At 36.5% G+C, this 20,736-nt stretch overlaps 2 protein-coding genes across 5 annotated transcripts in view; both read left to right on the top strand.

Moving 5' to 3' along the window:
- The window catches only part of ACBD6 (acyl-CoA binding domain containing 6), a 242,340-nt gene that overhangs the window by 63,696 nt on the left and 157,908 nt on the right, over positions 1-20,736 (top strand). For all 4 annotated transcript variants that reach the window (XM_007188191.2, XM_007188192.3, XM_057557063.1 and 1 more), the window contains exon 4: positions 20,293-20,375. In XM_007188191.2, coding sequence (XP_007188253.1) covers positions 20,293-20,375 — 83 coding nt within the window. The remainder of the gene's footprint in view (positions 1-20,292; positions 20,376-20,736) is intronic.
- On the top strand, positions 1,081-2,375 carry LOC103012550 (purine nucleoside phosphorylase-like). Its single transcript, XM_057557081.1, has one exon. The coding sequence runs from the start codon at positions 1,401-1,403 to the stop codon at positions 2,031-2,033; it is 633 nt and encodes a 210-aa protein (XP_057413064.1). The 5' UTR covers positions 1,081-1,400; the 3' UTR covers positions 2,034-2,375.

The following is a 20,736-nucleotide window of genomic DNA, read 5'->3' as shown; positions in this document are numbered from 1 at the left end:
TCTTTCCCCTCGTGGAGCTTAAATTCTACCACAGGAAGACAAGGATAGGAGTATAGAATGAAGGGGGTATTGGGTTACAGTTTTAAATAGGGTGGTAAGAGTAGGCTGTATTGAAAAGGGTGACATTTGGACTTTAAATTGGTAAAGGAGTGAACTACTTTATTTTTTAAATTCTTTTCCATTATGGTTTATTACAGGATACTGAATACAGTTCCCTGTGCTATACATTAGGACCTTGTTGTTTATCCATTCTCTATATAGTAGTTTGCATTTGCTAATCTCAAACTCCCAATCCATCCCTTCCCTTCCCGACCCCTCCTCCCCCTTGGCAACCACAAGTCTGTTCTCTGTATCGGTGAGTCTGTTGTTAATGTATTTTTAAGGATTTTTTTCACCTATGTTAATGAGAGCAATTGTCTTCCTTTTTTTGTATCATTCTTGCCAGGCGTAAGTGTCAAAGTTATTCTGATCTTATAAAAAGAAATGGGAAGTGTTCCCTCTTTTTCTATTTTCCAGAAAAATTTTTGTAAGATTGGCATTATTTCTTACCTAAGTGATTGAATGAATATAACAGTGAAGCTATCCGGTTTTCTTTGCAGTGAGGTTTTTAATTAAAGATTCAATTTCTTTAATAGATATGAGACTATTCAGATGTTTCACTTTTTATTCATTCAGCTTTGGTAAATTGTATTTTTTTGAGAAATTTGTCCATTTTTTCCAAATAACCAATTTATTTGGCTTAAGTTGTTCATAAGATTTACTTATTAATTTTTGATTCTCTAAGATATGTAGTGATGTCCCTTTTCATTCCTGATATTGGTCTTTTGTCTTTTTTCTCTTCTTTCTTCATCATTCTTGCTAAAATTTTTCTGATCTTTTCACAAAACCAGTTTTTGGCTTTGCTTATTTTTCTCTAGTGAACATCTGTTTTCTGTTTCATTGGCTTTCCCCCTTATCTTTATATTTCTTTATATTTTCTTGAAATTTAATTTTTTGTTCTTTTTGTAGCTTCTTGAAACGGAAACTTAAATTACTATGTTCTTTTGGGAATTAAAAATCACTCAAGGGGTGTGGATCGTACCCGGTGACTGGCGGTAGCTCTGCTCAGTGGAGTGGGTCTGAGCGGAGAAGGGCAAACTGATCGAGAGGGCGTCGGCGGGACCATGGACAACGGATTCACGTATGAAGGTTATCAGAACACTGCAAAATGGCTTTTGTCTCACACTAAACACTGACCTCAAGTGGCGGTGATCTGTGGTTCTGGGTTAGGAGGTCTGAGTGACAAATTAACTCAGGCCCAGATCTTTGACTACGGTGAAATACCGAACTTTCCCAAAAGTACAGTGCCAGGTCATGCTGGTCGACTGGTGTTTGGGATCTTGAATGGCAGAGGCTGTGTGATGATGCAGGGCAGGTTCCACATGTATGAAGGCTACCCGCTCTGGAAGGTGACGTTCCCAGTGAGGGTTTTCCAGCTTCTGGGTGTGGACACCCTAGTGGTCACCAATGCAGCTGGAGGGCTCAACCCCAAGTTTGAGGTTGGAGATATCATGCTGATCCACGATCACATCAATCTACCTGGTTTCTGCGGTGAGAACCCTCTCAGAGGGCCCAATGATGAAAGGTTTGGAGTTCGTTTCCCTGCCATGTCTGATGCCTATGACTGGGATATGAGGCAGAAGGCTCACAGTACCTGGAAACAAATGGGAGAGCAGAGAGAGTTACAGGAAGGAACCTATGTGATGGTGGCAGGCCCCACCTTTGAGACTGTGGCAGAGTGTCGTCTGCTGCAGAAGCTGGGGGCAGATGCTGTTGGCATGAGCACAGTACCAGAAGTTATAGTTGCAAGGCACTGTGGTCTTCGAGTCTTTGGCTTCTCTCTCATCACTAACAAGGTCATCTGGGATTATGAAAGCCAGGAGGAGGCTAATCACAAAGAAGTACTAGAGGCCGGGAAGCAAGCTGCACAGAAATTGGAGCAATTTGTCTCCATTCTTAGGGCTAGCATTCCACTGCCTGACAATGCCAGTTAACCAGCCCTGGAGTGGTCTGGCATCTCCCTTCCGGGATCCAAGGAGCTGCTACCTACTTTGGCCTCTTGCTGGAGTCACGTGCCTCTGCCCTTAGGTAGTGACAGAAAGGAGTGTCACCTGCCCTACTTCTCCTACCAGACCTTTCTGGTACAGAGTGCTCTTCTGCTCAGTTGTCATCACAAAATGATTTCCACCCCTATTCCTCTTCAGGAGCCCAAGCCCTACCACACATCCAAGGATTTGCCCAGGATTTGACTTGGGGCTGTCCAACTCAGCCTAGTAGCTACTGCTAGCTTTTTGAGATGATCCTGTCACATTCCTGGGGGCTTAGCTCTGCTCCTGAAAGCACTGGAGACCACACAAGGAACAGCCTATTCCGTTTGGAGTTCTATACTATCATACTTTGAGAATAAAGAGAAAGATGAAATAAAAAAAAAAAATCACTCAAGGACTTCCCTGAGTGGCGCAGTGGTTAAGAATCCACCTGCGAATGCAGGGGACACAGGTTCGAGCCCTGGTCTGGGAAGATCCCACATGCCACAGAGCAACTAAGCTCATGCACCACAACTACTGAGCCCAAGCTCTAGAGCCCATGAGCCACAACTACTGAGCCTGCGTGCCACAACTACTGAAGCACGCATTCCTAGAGCCTGTGCTTCACAACAAGAGAAACCACCGCAATGAGAAGCCCGTGCATTGCAACGAGGAGTAGCCCCCACTCGCCACAACTAGAGAAAGCCCGCGTGCAGCAACGAAAACCAAACAGCCAAAAAAAAAAAAAAACCACTCAAGAAGAAACTTACTGAGGATAAACATCCAGATACATTCTTAACTTTTACTGGATTCTTTGGCTTTTCACTTGAAAAAAAGGAGGAATTTGTTCTTGTTTCATCAAACAGGATGTTGATGAATAGAAAGAAAGGGCTCAAAATAAAAATTTCCTTGCCTATGTAAGGCTAATCTTATTTAAGTGTAAGCTAAAAACAGACAGGCGGTTTATCTCAGGACTGCAATACATGGGGCATAGAAAGATAAATAAAGTAGCATTTCCCCAGAGAGTATATTTTAGACCCTCGACAATAATCAAAAAGTATCTTAAGTAACTGTCTCTGACCCATGCAGATACTGCAGAATATCGTCAAAGAGGAATGAATAGGAATTGTTTCTTTCAGTTAACTGAGTAGTTCACTCCTTTTCCAATTTAAAGTCCTTATTCACTAAACTTGTCTTGCTTATCAGTCTCTGCACCTCTTTTTCATGAAATCATCCATTTTATTAAGATAGTTGGTTGAATGGAGGCAAAAGTAATGGAAAAGAGAATGGAATGGAAACAGTTTAGCAATACTAATCTACTTATTTGTGTATTCCCATTCATGCATTCTGTCAAAAATCATTCAGAGTTATTGGAATTCAGGGATGATGACAGTGGTTATAGCATAGTTCTTGAATTTTCCCGAATCCTTAACAAAATAACTAGGATAGCATAACCAAAAGCACTTGGGCAATATCTGTAACAAAACCTAGTTGATCAGAGAAACTAGGGACAAACTATCAACAGCTCCAAGATTTGTGTAGCATTGGCATCTCTGTAGGAGGAAGCAGTAGGAAACAGTAGGGAGTCTAATTGACCTGAGAATGGCAGAAGCCTAAAATTGCCCACAGGTGAAGAGTACAGGGGGTTCATGGGTAAGGTTTTCTAGAGCTGTCTGGAGCTCTAGAGTTTCAAAATTAAGCAGCCAAAACTTCCCTTCCAGTACACAGCCTCACACTGAGAGGAATCTGCAGACAAGTCAAGCAGGACAAGGACAATGAAGACAAAAGGAAAAAGAAACCAGATAAGAGTGGGCGAGGGGACCAGAGCCAAGTGATCTTGAAAGTATCCTAGGGGCCAGATTTTTTTTTTTTTTTTTTTTTAAGATTTTTAGAAATTTCATGTAATGTCTGAAACATTTATATTAACATATTTCCATACGTATTTCCATACAAATACAAATATAAGATTTTTAGAAATTACATGTAATGTCTGAAACATTTATATTAACATATTTCCATATAAATAACCCAATGAAAGTTTAGTATTAGTTGTTTTGTTTGTTTTTTTATACTGCAGGTTCTTATTAGGCATCAGTTTTATACACATCAGTGTATACATGTCAATCCCAATCGCCCAATTCAGCACACCACCATCCCCACCTCACCGCAGTTTTCCCCCCTTGGTGTCCATATGTCCATTCTCTACATCTGTGTCTCAACTTCTGCCCTGCAAACTGGCTCATCTGTACCATTTTTCTAGGTTCCACATACATGCATTAATATACGATATTTGTTTTTCTCTTTCTGACTTACTTCACTCTGTATGACGGTCTCTAGATCCATCCACGTCTCAACAAATGACTCAATTTCGTTCCTTTTTATGGCTGAGTAATATTCCATTGTATATATGTACCACAACTTCTTTATCCATTTGTCTGTTGATGGGCATTTAGGTTGCTTCCATGACCTGGCTATTGTAAATAGTGCTGCAATGAACATTCGGGTGCATGTGTCTTTTTGAATTACGGTTTTCTCTGGGTATATGCCCAGTAGTGGGATTGCTGGGTCATATGGTAATTCTATTTTTAGTTTTTTAAGGAACCTCCATATTGTTCTCCATAGTGGCTGTATCAATTTACATTCCCACCAACAGTGCAAGAGGGTTCCCTTTTCTCCACACCCTCTCCAGCATTTGTTGTTTGTAGATTTTCTGATGATGCCCATTCTAACAGGAGTGAGGTGATACCTCATTGTAGTTTTGATTTGCATTTCTCTAATAATTAGTGATGTTGAGCATCTTTTCATGTGCTTCGTGGCCGTCTGTATGTCTTCTTTGGAGAAATGTCTATTTAGGTCTTCTGCCCATTTTTGGATTGGGGTGTTTGTTTCTTTGATATTGAGCTGAATGAGCTGTTTATATATTTTGGAGATTAATCCTTTGTCCGTTGATTCATTTGCAAATATTTTCTCCCATTCTGAGGGTTGTCTTTTGGTCTTGTTTATGGTTTCCTTTGCTGTGCAAAAGCTTTGAAGTTTCATTAGGTCCCACTTGTTTATTTTTGTTTTTATTTCCATTACTCTAGGAGGTGGATCAAAAAAGATCTTGCTGTGATTTATGTCAAAGAGTGTTCTTCCTATGTTTTCCTCTAAGAGTTTTATAGTGTCCAGTCTTATATTTAGGTCTCTAATCCATTTTGAGTTTATTTTTGTGTATGGCGTTAGGGAGTATTCTAATTTCATTCTTTTACATGTAGCTGTCCAGTTTTCCCAGCACCACTTATTGAAGAGACTGTCTTTTCTCCATTGTATATCTTTGCCTCCTTTGTCATAGATTAGTTGACCATAGGTGCGTGGGTTAATCTCTGGGCTTTCTATCTTGTTCCATTGATCTATGTTTCTGTTTTTGTGCCAGTACCATATTGTCTTGATTACTGTAGCTTTGTAGTATAGTCTGAAGTCAGGGAGTCTGATTCCTCCAGCTCCATTTTTTTGCCTCAAGACTGCTTTGGCTATTCGGGGTCTTTTGTGTTTCCATACAAATTTTAAGATGATTTGTTCTAGCTCCGTAAAAAATGCCATTGGTAATTTGATAGGGATTGCATTGAATCTGTAGATTGCTTTGGGTAGTATACTCATTTTCACAATGTTGATTCTTCCAATCCAAGAACATGGTATATCTCTCCATCTGTTGGTATCATCTTTAATTTCTTTCATCAGTGTCTTATAGTTTTCTGTATACAGGTCTTTTGTCTCCCTAGGTAGGTTTATTCCTAGGTATTTTATTATTTTTGTTGCAATGGTAAATGGGAGTGTTTCCATAATTTCTCTTTCAGATTTTTCATCATTAGTGTATAGGAATGCAAGAGATTTCTGTGCATTAATTTTGTAACCTGCAACTTTACCATATTCATTAATTAGCTCTAGCAGTTTTCTGGTGGCAGTTTTAGGATTCTCTATGTATAGTATCATGTCATCCGCAAACAGTGACAGTTTTACTTCTTCTTTTCCAATTTGTATTCCTTTTATTTCTTTTTCTTCTCTGATTGCCGTGGCTAGGACTTCCAGAACTATGTTGAATAATAGTGGTGAGAGCGGACATCCTTGTCTCGTTCCTGCTCTTAGAGGAAATGCTTTCAGTTTTTCACCATTGAGAATGATGTTTGCTGTGGGTTTGTCATATATGGCCTTTATTATGTTGAGGTAGGTTCCCTCTATGCCCATTTTCTGGAGAGTTTTTATCATAAATGGGTGTTGAATTTTGTCAAAAGCTTTTTCTGCATCTATTGAGATGATCATATGGTTTTTATTCTTCAATTTGTTAATATGGTGTATCACATTGATTGATTTGCGTATATTGAAGAATCCTTGCATCCCTGGGATAAATCCCACTTGATCGTGGTGTATGATCCTTTTAATGTGTTGTTGGATTCTGTTTGCTAGTATTTTGTTGAGGATTTTTGCATCTATATTCATCAGTGATATTGGTCTGTAATTTTCTTTTTTTGTAGTGTCTTTGTCTGGTTTTGGTATCAGGGTGATGGTGGCCTCATAGAATGAGTTTGGGAGTGTTCCTTCCTCTGCAATTTTTTGGAAGAGTTTGAGAAGGATGGGTGTTAGCTCTTCTCTAAATGTTTGCTAGAATTCACCTGTGAAGCCATCTGGTCCTGGACTTTTGTTTGTTGGAAGATTTTTTATCACAGTTTCAATTTCATTACTTGTGATTGGTCTGTTCATATTTTCTGTTTCTTCCTGATTCAGTCTTGGAAGGTTATACCTTTCTAAGAATTTGTCCATTTCTTCCAGGTTGTCCATTTTATCGGCATAAAGTTGCTTGTAGTAGTCTCTTAGGATGTTTTGTATTTCTGCGGTGTCTGTTGTAACTTCTCCTTTTTCATTTCTGATTTTATTGATTTGAGTCCTCTCCCTCTTTTTCTTGATGAGTCTGGCTACTGGCTTATCAATTTTGTTTATCTTCTCAAAGAACCAACTTTTAGTTTTATTGATCTTTGCTATTGTTTTCTTTGTTTCTATTTCATTTATTTCTGCTCTGATCTTTATGATTTCTTTCTTTCTGCTAACTTTGGGTTTTGTTTGTTCTTCTTTCTCTAGTTTCTTTAGGTGTAAGGTTAGATTGTTTACTTGAGATTTTTCTTGTTTCCTTAGGTAGGCTTGTATAGCTCTAAACTTCCCTCTTAGAACCGCTTTTGCTGCATCCCATAGGTTTTGGGTCGTCGTGTTTTCATTGTCATTTGTCTCTAGGTATTTTTTTATTTCCTGTTTGATTTCTTCAGTGATCTCTTGGTTATTTAGTAACGTATTGTTTAGCCTCCATGTGTTTGTCTTTTTTACGTTTTTTTCCCTGTAATTCATTTCTAATCTCATAGTGTTGTGGTCAGAAAAGATGCTTGGTATGATTTCAATTTTCTTAAATTTACTGAGGCTTGATTTGTGACCCAAGATGTGATCTATCCTGGAGAATGTTCCGTGTGCACTTGAGAAGAACGTGTAATCTGCCGTTTTTGGATGGAATGTCCTATATATATCAATTAAATCTATCTGGTCTATTGTGTCATTTAAAGCTTCTGTTTCCTTATTTATTTTCATTTTGGATGATCTGTCCATTGGTGTAAGTGAGGTGTTAAAGTCCCCCACTATTATTGTGTTACTGTCGATTTCCTCTTTTATAGCTGTTAGCAGTTGCCTTATGTATTGAGGTGCTCCTATGTTGGGTGCATATATATTTATAATTGTTATATCTTCTTCTTGGATTGATCCCTGGATCATTATGTAGTGTCCTTCCTTGTCTCTTGTAACATTCTTTATTTTAAAGTCTATTTTATCTGATATGAGTATAGCTACTCCAGCTTTCTTTTGATTTCCATTTGCATGGAATATCTTTTTCCATCCCCTCACTTTCAGTCTGTATGTGTCCCTAGGTCTGAAGTGGGTCTCTTGTAGACAGCATATATATGGGTCTTGTTTTTGTATCCATTCAGCCAGTCTATGTCTTTTGGTTGGGGCATTTAATCCATTCACGTTTAAGGTAATTATCAATATGTATGTTCCTATGACCATTTTCTTAATTGTTTTGGGTTTGTTTTTGTAGGTCCTTTTCTTCTCTTGTGTTTCCCACTTAGAGAAGTTCCTTTAGCATTTGTTGTAGAGCTGGTTTGGTGGTGCTGAATTCTCTTAGCTTTTGCTTGTCTGTAAAGCTTTTGATTTCTCCATCAAATCTAAATGAGATCCTTGCTGGGTAGAGTAATCTTGGTTGTAGGTTCTTCCCTTTCATCACTTTAAGTATATCATTCCACTCCCTTCTGGCTTGCAGAGTTTCTGCTGAGAAATCAGCTGTTAACCTTATGGGTGTTCCCTTGTATGTTATTTGTCGTTTTTCCCTTGCTGCTTTCAGTAATTTTTCTTTGTCTTTAATTTTTGCCACTTTGATTACTATGTGTCTCGGCGTGTTTCTCCTTGGGTTTATTCTGTATGGTACTCTCTGCGCTTCCTGGACTTGGGTGGCTATTTCCTTTCCCATGTTAGGGAAGTTTTCGACTATAATCTCTTCAAATATTTTCTCTGGTCCTTTCTCTCTCTCTTCTCCTTCTGGGACCCCTATAATGCGAATGTTGTTGCGTTTAATGTTGTCCCAGAGGTCTCTTAGGCTGTCTTCATTTCTTTTCATTCTTTTTTCTTTAGTCTGTTCCGCAGCAGTGAATTCCACCATTCTGTCTTCCAGGTCACTTATCCGTTCTTCTGCCTCAGTTATTCTGCTATTGATTCCTTCTAGTGTAGTTTTCATTTCAGTTATTGTATTGGTCATCTCTGTTTGTTTGTTCTTTAATTCTTCTAGGTCTTTGTTAATCATTTCTTGCATCTTCTCAATCTTTGCCTCCATTCTTATTCCGAGGTCCTGGATCATCTTCACTATCATTATTCTGAATTCTTTTTCTGGAAGGTTGCCTATCTCCACTTCATTTAGTTGTTTTTCTGGGGTTTTTTCTTGTTCCTTCATCTGGTACATAGCCCTCTGCCTTTTCATCTTCTCTGTCTTTCTGTAACTGTGGTTTTTGGTCCACAGGCTGCAGGATTGTAGTTTTTCTTGCTTCTGTTGTCTGCCCTCTGGTGGTTGAGGCTATCTAAGAGGCTTGATGGGAGGCTCTGGTGGTGGGTAGAGCTGACTTCAGATTTTTAATTACTTCATGAAAATAACAGAAAAGGGACTTACATACCTAAAACTATATCCTGATTCACATTTCTATCTTAAAATTTCAAAAACATTAATTTCACGTAAAGATGAGCAACAGAAAAAGAATTACGGTTGAAACCTATACAAAGTTACTATAATTCAGAATTGTATCTTTTTTCTTATAATATCCAGAAGCTGTATTAATGGTTAAAAGAATGAAAGTGTGCTAATATTTTTATGGGTCTTGGTAGGATTGCAATATTGCTTTCCAAAAGAGTAATACCATTGTACAAGAGCATTAGGGCCATTAACTTAGTACAGTGCCTGTTTCACTACAGTTTTACCAATTTGGATAATTTTGTTACCCTAATGGAATTAGTTTAAAATCTGTTGCTCGTTGTTGTTTTAATTTGCATTTTCTTAAATGATTATGGATGTTGAACTTTTTTCCAAGTAGTGATATAACATTATTGATATTTATGTATGTACATGAATAAAATCCTAAACCTCTGTGTCACTTCAAATACTAATTGTTGCCTGCTCATAACCGTGGTCTGTGTATCCATTGAATCTTAATGTTTTTCTTACATATGAGATCATTTCGATATATTGCTTAGAATATTGTAGAAATATTAGCCATTCGTTTTGTTTGCTTAAAATGCAGTTCCATCTTATTTATTTTTACTACATTATTACAGAAATGCCAGTTTAAGTACTTGAATCTGTTAGTTTTTTATGATTTTCTTTGGTGCTTAAAATCTAAGAAAAAGTTATAATTTCTTTATAGTATGATAAATACTATATTCAGAATCATCTTCCAAAGAACATTTAAATCTTGATCAGTTACATTTCTAGAAAGTTAGTTATAATAACCTGAAGGTAATATTCCATGATAGGCATTTAAAAACAGCATTAAATTGAGTAAAAATACCTCACAAAGGTAAATTTATTTATTTTTGGCTGTGTTGGGTCTTCGTTGCTGCGCATGGGCTTTCTTTTAGTTGCAGCGAGCAGGGGCTACTCTTCGTTGTGGTGCGCGGGCTTCTCACTGCGGTGGCTTCTCTTGTTGGAGAACATGGGCTCTAGGCACATGGGCTTCAGTAGTTGTGGCTCATGGGCTTAGTTGCTCCGCGGCATGTGGGATCTTCCCGGACCAGGGCTCGAACCTGTGTTCTCTGCATTGGCAGGCAGATTCTTAACCACGGTGCCACCAGGGAAGCTCCTGTGCCTCAGTTTTAAAGTACCCTAGAACCAAGACAATTGATAATAGCCAGGGAATTAAGAAGACAAAATTAATATATTCATTCTTTAATTCCATTATAGAATGGTAAAAGAGCAATTTGTGATTTTTTTTGGGCTTTGTTTTGTTGTACAAAGTGATGAAATTTACTTGGTGGATTATAAGGATTTTATACGAGTTCTGTTGACCATGTTATCTGGAAAAATTATCTCATATATTTTAGTGATGCAGATTAAAGCATTTGGCACAAAAAAGGTGTGTTTTAGTTTTTTTCATCTTTTGAAAAATCTGCATCACTTTTTTTTTTTTTTTGCATCACTTTTTAAGTTAGTTTATGTAGTATATATATATACAAGCACACATATATATAAGATATTAGGAAATGTTGAAATTTGGAGGTTTGGATAAAATGTCCACTTGCACATATTATTTCTGCTTTTTTCCCTTTTATCTAAAATTATTTTCCAATAACAATTTAAGCATTTATATACTATTTCTAGATAATTGACATTTTTTATTAAATGTGTGTTTTTAAGGTTTTAGGAGATGATTATTTTAAACTATGCTGTACGTTTGTAATTTTAAGAGAAGCTAAGAGTTAAAAACATAGATTTGGGGCTTCCCTGGTGGCGCAGTGGTTAAGAATCTGCCTGCCAATGCAGGGGACACGGGTTCGAGCCCTGGTCTGGGAGGATCCCACATGCCGCGGAGCAACTAAGCCCGTGAGCCACAGTTGCTGAGCCTTCGCGTCTGGAGCCTGTGCTCCGCAATGGGAGAGGCCACGACAGTGAGAGGCCCGCGCACCGCGATGAAGAGTGGCCCCCGCTTGCCGCAGCTAGAGAAAGCCCTCACACAGAAACAAAGACCCAACACAGCCGAAAATAAATAAACAAACAAATAAATTAAAAAAAAAAAACAAAGAAAAACAAAAAAAACATAGATTTATGGAGTTTCTCTTTCTTGAGGAATTTTATAAGTATTACTGTTACAAATAGCAACCAGCAATATTTTCTTTTTTTAAAACAAATTATTTATTTATTTATTTTTGGCTGCATTGGGTCTTCGTTGCTGTGCACGGGCTTTCTCTAGTTGCAGCGAGTAGGGGCTACTCTTTGTTGTGGTGTGCGGGCTTCTCATTGCGGTGGCTTCTCTGGTTGCGGAGCACGGGCTCTAGACCGCAGGCTCAGTAGTTGTGGCTCGCGGGCTCTAGAGTGCAGACTCAGTAGTTGTGGCGCATGGGCTTAGTTGCTCCGCGGCATGTGGGATCTTCCTGGACCAGGGCTCAAACCTGTGTCCCCTGCATTGGCAGGCAGATTCTTAACCACTGCACCACCAGGGAAGTCCCACCAACAATAATTTCATGGTAAAGTGTTTTTTTTTTTTTTTAAATGCCCTTAATGACAGATAAAGCTAAGGTAAGATTAATATTCTTACTTTTGTATGTGAAAATGAATAACTTCATGTTTCAGGGAAAAAATAGCAGTGACTATTTTAAAGGGATTATTAGAAAAATGTTCTTTTTTAAGGGCTTAGAACTATCTTATTAGTCTCTTTAATTGATTAAATTGTGCATAATATAGCATAATAAATTAGCCTCAAAAAATGTTAAAGAGTTACCATGTTTATTTTAATTTTAAAGCTTCCTTTTGAACTGATAAAGTACTTAAAAATCTTTTAAATGTACACTTGACAGAGAGCAAGATTTTAATTCAGAATATTTGTAAACATTTGATAATGGTTTCTAAAATAGCTTAGAGAGGTTGCATAGTTTAATAGAAAGAGCATAGTCTTTGGATACCAGAAGATCTTGGTTTGGGACTCAATTCTGCACTTACTATGAGGCATTGGGTATTTCACCTCTCTTTATCTTCAGTTTTCTAATCTGTAAAATGGAGATATATTTTATCAAATATAAGGCAAACATTCAGTTTCTAACATTTTAAAAATTATAGATGTGTTTTTAAATTGATGGAGTACTATATTTAATTGGCTGTGTTGTCTTTCTTAGCATTATAGAAAATAATGGTACTTCTTATAATTGGTGATGTCTTAGATTGCATGAGATACAGTAAAAATGCCAATGTTATAGAATTGTTTTGAAGTTGGAATTGGATAGTATATATAAAGTGCAAAGCACATGGAAGACGCTCCTGAAGTCCTAGTTTCCTTTTTTTTTTTTTCCCCCTTAATGACAGTGTTGTTGGTTGGTTGGTTTGGGGATTTGTTGTTTTACCAGGAGAATCAGAAGTTTAAAACTATTAGATAAAAGACTTGTGGTTCTATATTGTTGGTCACCACATCAAAATATCTTGCATCTGTGTTGCTGAGACATTTTCACTTTGGAGAAATGGCCATATTGTGACTAATAATAATTATATATCAGCTAACACTTATATAGTGTCTACTTTGTGCTGGGCACTGTTGGTTTTACATATATATTTTATATCTTGGAAACACCCATATGAGATAGGTACTATTACTTTTATTTTTATAAATGAGGAAACTGAGGCAGAGAGATTAATTTACCCAAATTCCTATAGCTAGACCTATAAACAAATTAAGCAAACAAACCGGTAAAGCAGAAGCCAAGAAAGGTAGCACATGGAAGCAAGAAACTCCCTCCTTGCACATATTAGCCTGATAATCTTTGGAACAGTTATTTTTCAGATAGAAAGTTTCACAAGGTTTTACATCTTGACCCAACCCAGCAACTGACTAAGGTAGAATCTGAATCAAGTGATAAAGATTCAGCTAACAACTTACCTTTCTCCCTTGAGTGAAGGAGCATTTCAGTGTCTCAAATAATATAGTCTCAGGCAATATAAGAATTGGCAAGTTTTATCCTATTGGCTGCCAAATTGGAGTCTCTTTCTTTAACTGCTGATGCAACATAAAAATAACTTAATGGATTTTGAGTAGAGAGAAATGGAATAAACTTCTTAAACCTCTATGAGAAGCATTTCATTGGAGTGGAAATCAAGAGAGTAAAAGTAGCCAAATTTAGCCCTTCTTATAGATGAAGTGGATAGAGAACAAAACTAATGCATCTTTGGCACCTTTATTCTGAATTCAATCTGATAATGGCAGATTATTTTAAAAAATTTTTTTTGCCTCAGATATAATCTCCCACCCCACTCTCCCAAAATTGTCACCAGCATTGTAATATGCCTGTGCAGTTGCTGCAGAAAGAGGAATTAGTCCCAGGAAGAAATATACTTAGAATGCACTATAATCAAATTATAGAGTCAGTTTTTTCCCTGAAGATTTTAATTAAAACTGTATTATGCTTTATGTACAAAGGTATTCATCATATCTTTGTTTATGAATGAAAAAATGAAAATACCTAGACAGTTGTCAGATAATGGTTAAGTAAATTATGGTACATTACTTCATGGAATATTATGCTGATTTTTAAATTAATGTTTTTGGAACTTCTGCTCTTGGGCATGGTGGTATAATAGGGACAAGATTTACCCTTTTATTTAAAACAGGAAGAAAACAAGACACAGTTGTTGAAATAATGATTTTCAGACATTGCACTGAAAGTAGTATGAAACTATGAGAGAAGAGAAAGTAAACCCTACAGTTTCCTCAGCTTATTATCTGGAAGCAATTTCAGCACAGGGAGGGGGGATCCAAAAGAGCTTGGCCACCTTGCCAATTTGAGCCAGACTGAAGAATATACAGGGCTGCATACTAGAGAGGATGCTCTTGCATACAAAGGGAGAGTTCCAGAGATCTATAGAAGGGTCTCTCTGGCTGAATACTAATCTGTGAATGTGTGAGAGGAAACTAACAGGCTGGAGAATGAAATAGAAGAAAGCAGCAAGCCATACAATTCGTGGAGTTGACATAGGACTGAGACTCTTTCATTTCCTACTGGTCAGAGTGGAAAGAAAATGTAGTGTATGGGGCATATGATGGAGGCCTCTGAAGGATTTCACTTCAGTACTGGGGCTAAATTAAGCTCTAGATTAAAGGCTGCTCTGCCCCTGCCTTAACAAAGCTTAAAAATGAGCCTTGAAAGGATCAAATTGATTCCATGTAACTGAATTAATGCCCAAACAAAGTCTAACATAATTTAAAGGAACACAACAAAATCCAGCAAACAAGAGTGTAAAATTTATAATATCTGGCTTACGGTAAAAGTCTTCCAAGCATGCAAAAGTAGCAGGAAAATATGATCCATAACCAGGAGAAAAACCTGTCAGTGAAAGCAGGCACAGAAATGATAAAGATGAAAAACAGCTATTATAAATATATTCTATAGATTCAAGAAAATAGAGGAAAACATGAACACAATGGAGAGAGATACAGAAGATACCAGAAAGACCCAAGTGGAACTTGTGGAGATGAGAGTTAACATCTGAAATGAAAAATACACTGGAAAGAATTAACAGCAGATTAGACATTGCATAAGAAAAGATCAGTGAACTTGGAAGATATAGCAGGTGAAACAAAAATGAAGCACAGAGCATAAAAATACTGAACAAATATACATATAATTGGAATCCCTTAAAGAAGAGAAAAAGTGAGAGAGAAGACAAAAAGTTTAATAAATAATGGCTGAAAATTTTAAACATTTGATGAAACCATAAACCAGAGTTTTTCAGCCTTTGCATTATTGACATTTGGGGCTGGGTAATTCTTTGCTGTGGAGGGCTGTCCTGTGCATTGTAGGATGTTTAGTAGTAACCCTGGTCTTTTTTTTTTTTTTTTTTAACCCTGGTCTTTACTCACTAGATGCCAATAAGATCACCCACTTGTGACAACCAAATGGAGGATAGGGGCAAAAAAAACAAAAAAAACAAAAACTTCCCTAGTTGAGAATCACTGCCATACACCAATAGAACAAGAAGCTCAATGAATGTCAAGCAGAAGAAATGTAAATAAAATGATACCGTGACACATCATAATCAAATTGTTGAAAATCAGTGAAAAAGAGAAACTCTTAAAAGCATGCATACCAAAAAAAAAAAAAAAAAAGTGATACAGAGGAACAAAGGTAAGAACTGCAGCAGACTTCTCTTCAATAGTCAGATCAATAGGGGCACCATCAAAAGGAAAAAACTATCAATTTATAATCTATACCAGTTAAAATAGCTTTCAGAAATGAAGGTGATTTGCTTACCATGAAAATGGTTGTTTATGAAAAGTTCACAGGTAGCATTATACTCAAGGATGAAAAATGGAAAGCTTTCCCCTTAAGATCAGGAATAAGACAGGATGCTTTCTTTTACCATGTACTATAAATTCTAGCCAGAGCAATTAGACGAGAAAAAGAAAATAAACAGCAGCCAAATTGGAAAGAAAGAAGTAAAACTATCTCTGTTCACAGATAACATGATCCTAAATACAGAAAATCCAAAAAAACCACCAAAAACTACTAGAGTTAATAAACATTCAGCAAAGTTGCAAGATACGAGATCAACATGCAAAAATCGGTTGGGTTAATATACACCAGCAGTGAACACCCCAAAATGGAAACTAAGGAAACTATTCCATTTACAGTAGCATCCAAAATAATAAAATACCCAGGAATAGTTTTAAAAGGAGGTGAAAGATTTTACACTGAAACTATAAACCGTTGCTGAGACAAAGAAGACCTAGATAAATGGAAAGACATCCCATGTTCATAGATTGAAAGATTTTATATTGTTAGATGGCAGTACTACTTAAAGTGACCTACAGATTCAATGCAGTCTATCAAAATTCCAACTGCCATTTTTGCAGAAATGGAAAAGCTGATCCTCAAATATATATGGAATTATAAAGGGACCCGAATAACCAAAACAATATTGAAAAACAACAAAATTGGAGAATTCACACCTGCAATTTCAAAACTTACTGCAAAATAACAGTAATTAAAACAGTGTTGTACTGGCATAAAGATAGGCACATGGACCAGTGGAATAGAACTGAGTCCAGAAATAAACCCTCACATTTATGGTCAGTTGATTTTTGATGAAGATGCCAAGACCATTCAGTGGAGAAGAATTATCTCTTAAACAAATGATGCTGGGACAACTGGATATCCACATACAAAAGAATGAAGGTGCATTCTTATATCACACTATATACAAAAATTCACTCAAAAGGGGTCAATGACCTAAAAAAATATGAATTAGAACTATATTGACTGAAGTAAATAGGTACTTATCTCAGTGATTTTTGATTTGGCCATGGATTCTTAGATATGACAGCAAAAACACAGACAACCAAAGAAAAGATGGTAAACAGGACTTCATCAGTATTAAAACTTTTCTGCTATCCAAAAAATACTATCCAAAAAAGTAAAAAGACATTCTACAGAAAGGGAGGAAATATTTGCAAATCATATCTGATAAAGATCTAGTATCCAGAATATATGAATAACTCATAAAAGATAACTAATAAATGGGTTGAATATAGACATTTCTCCAAAGAGAATGACCCACAATCACATGAAATATTAGTTATTAGGGAAATGCAAATCAAAACCACAGGGAGGTATTACTTCACACACACTAAGGTGACTATAATAAAAAAGACATAATAACAAGCGTTGGCAAGGTTGTGGAGAAATTGGAACCATCTTACATTGTTGGTGGGAATGTAAAATGGTGCAGGTGCTGTGGAAAACAGTTTGGTGGTTCTTCCAAAAGTTACACATAGAATTACCATATGACCCAGCAATTCTGCTCCTAGGTATATATACCCAAAAGAATTAAAAACAGGTACTCAAATAGCTGTACACAAATGTTCATGTTAATAATAGGGGAAAATTGGGGGAGAGGGGTATATGGGAACACTCTGTACCTTCTGCTCATTTTTCTTTAAACTTAAAACTACTGTAAAAAATAAAGGCTGTTAACTAAGTGAAAGAAATATACTCATCCCTTTCCAATACCATATAACTCCTAATTACTAGTATGTATTTTCACAGCAAATAATTACCAAGCAAACCACAGGTGTCTATTCTGAATTGCCTACTTCACGTTAAGGGTTTCAGTGAATGACACCATTAGAAACTATGACTGTCTTGTGAACAACTGTGTGTTTTTGCCTCTAGTCTTGCCCCCCTAAAATACATTAATTGCTTTCTGACAAAAGGCATGAACACCTCAGTTCTCTAACATTCTAAGCATACCCTCACCACAGGGCCTTTGCAATGGCTGTTTCCTATTCATGGGACAGTTTCCCCCAGATATGTGCAGGACTCACTTGTTTACTTCCTTTATGTCTTTATTCAAATGACCTTCTCAGTGAGGCCCTTCCAGACCATCTTATTTAAAATTCCAACCCTCTTCCCTACACTAATTTTTTTCTATAGCACTCATTACTTTTTACTATTAGAAAACTTTATCTTCTGTCTCCCTCAGACATGACATGATTTTGGTATGTTAATTTTGTATCCTGTAACTTTTCTGGAATCATTTGTTACCTCTAACAGATTGATTGGTGGGGGGGGAGTATGTCTTTAGGGTTGTCTGTGTATAAGATCATGTTGTCTATGAAAGGAGATAATTTTACTTCTTCCTTTCTAACTTGGGTGCCTTTATTTCTTTTTCTTGCCTAATTGCTGTGGCTAGGACTTCGAATACATTGTTGAATAAAAGTGGTAAGAATGGGCATCCTTGTCTTGTTCCTGATCTTAGAGGTAAAGCTTTCAGCTTTTTACTGTTGAGTATGATGTTAGTTGTGGGCTTGTCATATATGGCCTTTATTATGTTGAGGTACATTCCCTGTGTACCCGCATTGTTCAGAGTTTTTATCATGAACAGATATTGAATTTTATCAAGTGCTTTTTCTGCATCTGTTGAGATGATCATATGATCTTTATCCTTAATTTTGTTAATGTGACATATCACATTGATTGATTTGTGGGTGTTGAGCCATCTTTGCATTCCTAGGATAAATCCTACTTGATCATGGTGTTTAATCCTTTTAATGTTTTGTTGAATTTGGTTTGCTGATATTTTCTTGAGGAATTTTACATCTATGTTCACCATCAATATTGACCTGTAATTTTCTATTTGTTTTCTTATTGTTGAGTTTTAAGAGTCTTTTAAGATATATTTTGAATACCAGTCCTTTAATAGATTTGTGTTTGCAAAGGTTTTTTTTCCCAGTTTGTGGTTTGTCATTTCATTCTCTTAATGGTGTCTTTCACAGAGCAGACTTTTTAATTTTAATAAACACTAACATCAGTTTTTTTCTTTCATGGATCATGGTTTTGGTGTTGTTTCTAAAAAGTGATTGCAAACCTAAGGTCACCTAAATTTTCTGCTATGTTATCTTCTTGGAGTCAGTTCTTTTTCAGGAAACTGTGCTTGACACTATACTTGATTCTCTCTCTCTTTTTCCTTTGGTATCCAGTTTTCTCATTTCCAATTTTGTTATTCATTTAGCAAGCATCTCTTGGGCAGCAAGTATGTTTCAACTTTATCCTACTAATGGAGTATGTATTTAGAATGTAATTGGATTAAATAAAGTAAGTTCTCCCTTTGGATTGTGCTTTTTTAGTATAAGGGAAAACATTCTCTATCCTGAAAATTCTTTGCAGCATTTATGCTCTTAAGACTGGTCCTCAGAGGAGAGAGGGAACTTGCATTTACTTTGTGCTTCTTTTTTGCCAACATCAGGCTATTGTACTTTATATACTTTATTATTTAATCATGATGGTAGTTGTTGTTTATGACATTATACCTTTGTTTCTGTCATAAATTGATAACCGACTTCTTCACCTCAAAAATCTGCACCATTTCTTGAAACTTTAGTTCCCCTAATGGTGTTACGAACTGACAGAATATGCTGCCTACAGGATCTTTACCTTAGCCAAGTGATTCACAGACCAAAAGAAACAAACAAAAGAAGTAACAACAATAAAGCAAAACCCCTTCTTTAAAGTAAGAAAAAAAACACGTATAGGGGAACTGTCTGTATTTTTCTGAAGTGAAACTAATTATTTTTGCAGTCAAATTAAATAATAAAAGTAATTTTGACTCTAAGATAATATTTATGTTCAGAATCAGAGTTTTTATTTTTGTAGGGTGTCCTGGCCTAAAAACTGTCAATATTGCAAGAGATGTGGGCTTTTGCACAGGTTGCAGTTTGATCTTTCAGACAACAGTAATAGCCAGGTTCACTGCTTCTACATACATGTTTTGGAAGAATCTTACTTTTAAGTTTAATCTTAACCTTGTGGTTTTTGAGAACATAGAGGGACAGAGCCTACTGAATACTTGATTTTGGAAAACGTTTCCATAAGTTTGCTTTTTTTCTTTTGTTTTAGATCTCAACCTCCTTTCCTCTCTCCCTTCTACCTTCTCATCCTTCCTTCTTGCCACCTAAAAATATTTTTTTTTATTTTTTTATGGTTAAATTTTAAGTTTTACTACAATTTAGTTTCTTATTTGGGAACTTTAATTTTGTTAACCTAGATATGATTTTCCTGATCACATTCAGGTCTGGTGTTTATATTTCATATTTTGTTTTCATTTTTCCACGCTGAATGTCTCTGTTTTCCACAATGAACATAGCTGACATAATCAGCTAGGGGAATGGCTCTTTGGTGGCTCCAGAAGGCAGTAGTGGAATAACCTTAGCTTGCTAGACGATACTCATTCTACTGCTGTGATGACCTGAGAGTCCTCTTGCCTTTCTGATGCCATCCTAAAATTGTCACTAGGGCCTTAGAGAAATGGTGGATCATCAAATATTAGTGTTCCTTAACAGAGTAGTATTTTGTAACTGGTGTAAATGCACATTGCTTTAATCCATGTGTCTTTTTTCCACCAATTCCCCCCCGCCCCCCACAGTCACCAGAGAAGAAAGGAAAAGAAGCAAATACTGGTTTTGGTGGGCCAGTTGTTAGTTCTCTGTATCACGAAGAAATCATCAGGTAAATTCTTTTCTGGTCTTCAACAATAGGGGTAATATACATATATGTATATGTATAGTATGTGTGTGTGTGTGTTTATAAATTTATTTATTTAATACCCAAAACTTTCATTTGAAGAACTTTTTCTTAACATGAAACCGATTTGGTGGTATCTCTAGGAGGATAATAAATGGCAGGAAATAAATTTTTATGTGTATAATCTTTAAAATTTTTAAGTATCTGAATCAGTGCCAGGTAATAACCTTTCTCCCATGTAACTGGTTGATAGGGCAAGGTTTTGTGTCTCAATCTAAAGCTATGGATTTTTGTTGTTGTTCTCATTAGTTTTCCTCAAAATATCGTTATATCTTTTAAATATTTT

This window comes from Balaenoptera acutorostrata, chromosome 1, assembly GCF_949987535.1.
Source record: "Balaenoptera acutorostrata chromosome 1, mBalAcu1.1, whole genome shotgun sequence".
Classification (NCBI taxonomy): Eukaryota; Metazoa; Chordata; class Mammalia; order Artiodactyla; family Balaenopteridae; genus Balaenoptera; species Balaenoptera acutorostrata.
Note: the sequence above shows the minus strand (reverse complement) of the source record. Positions and strands in the feature narration are given on the sequence as shown.

Excerpts from the sequence above, each read along its gene's own strand:
- LOC103012550 (XM_057557081.1), top strand. The coding sequence starts at position 1,401 with ATGATGCAGGGCAGGTTCCACATGTATGAAGGCTACCCGCTCTGGAAG.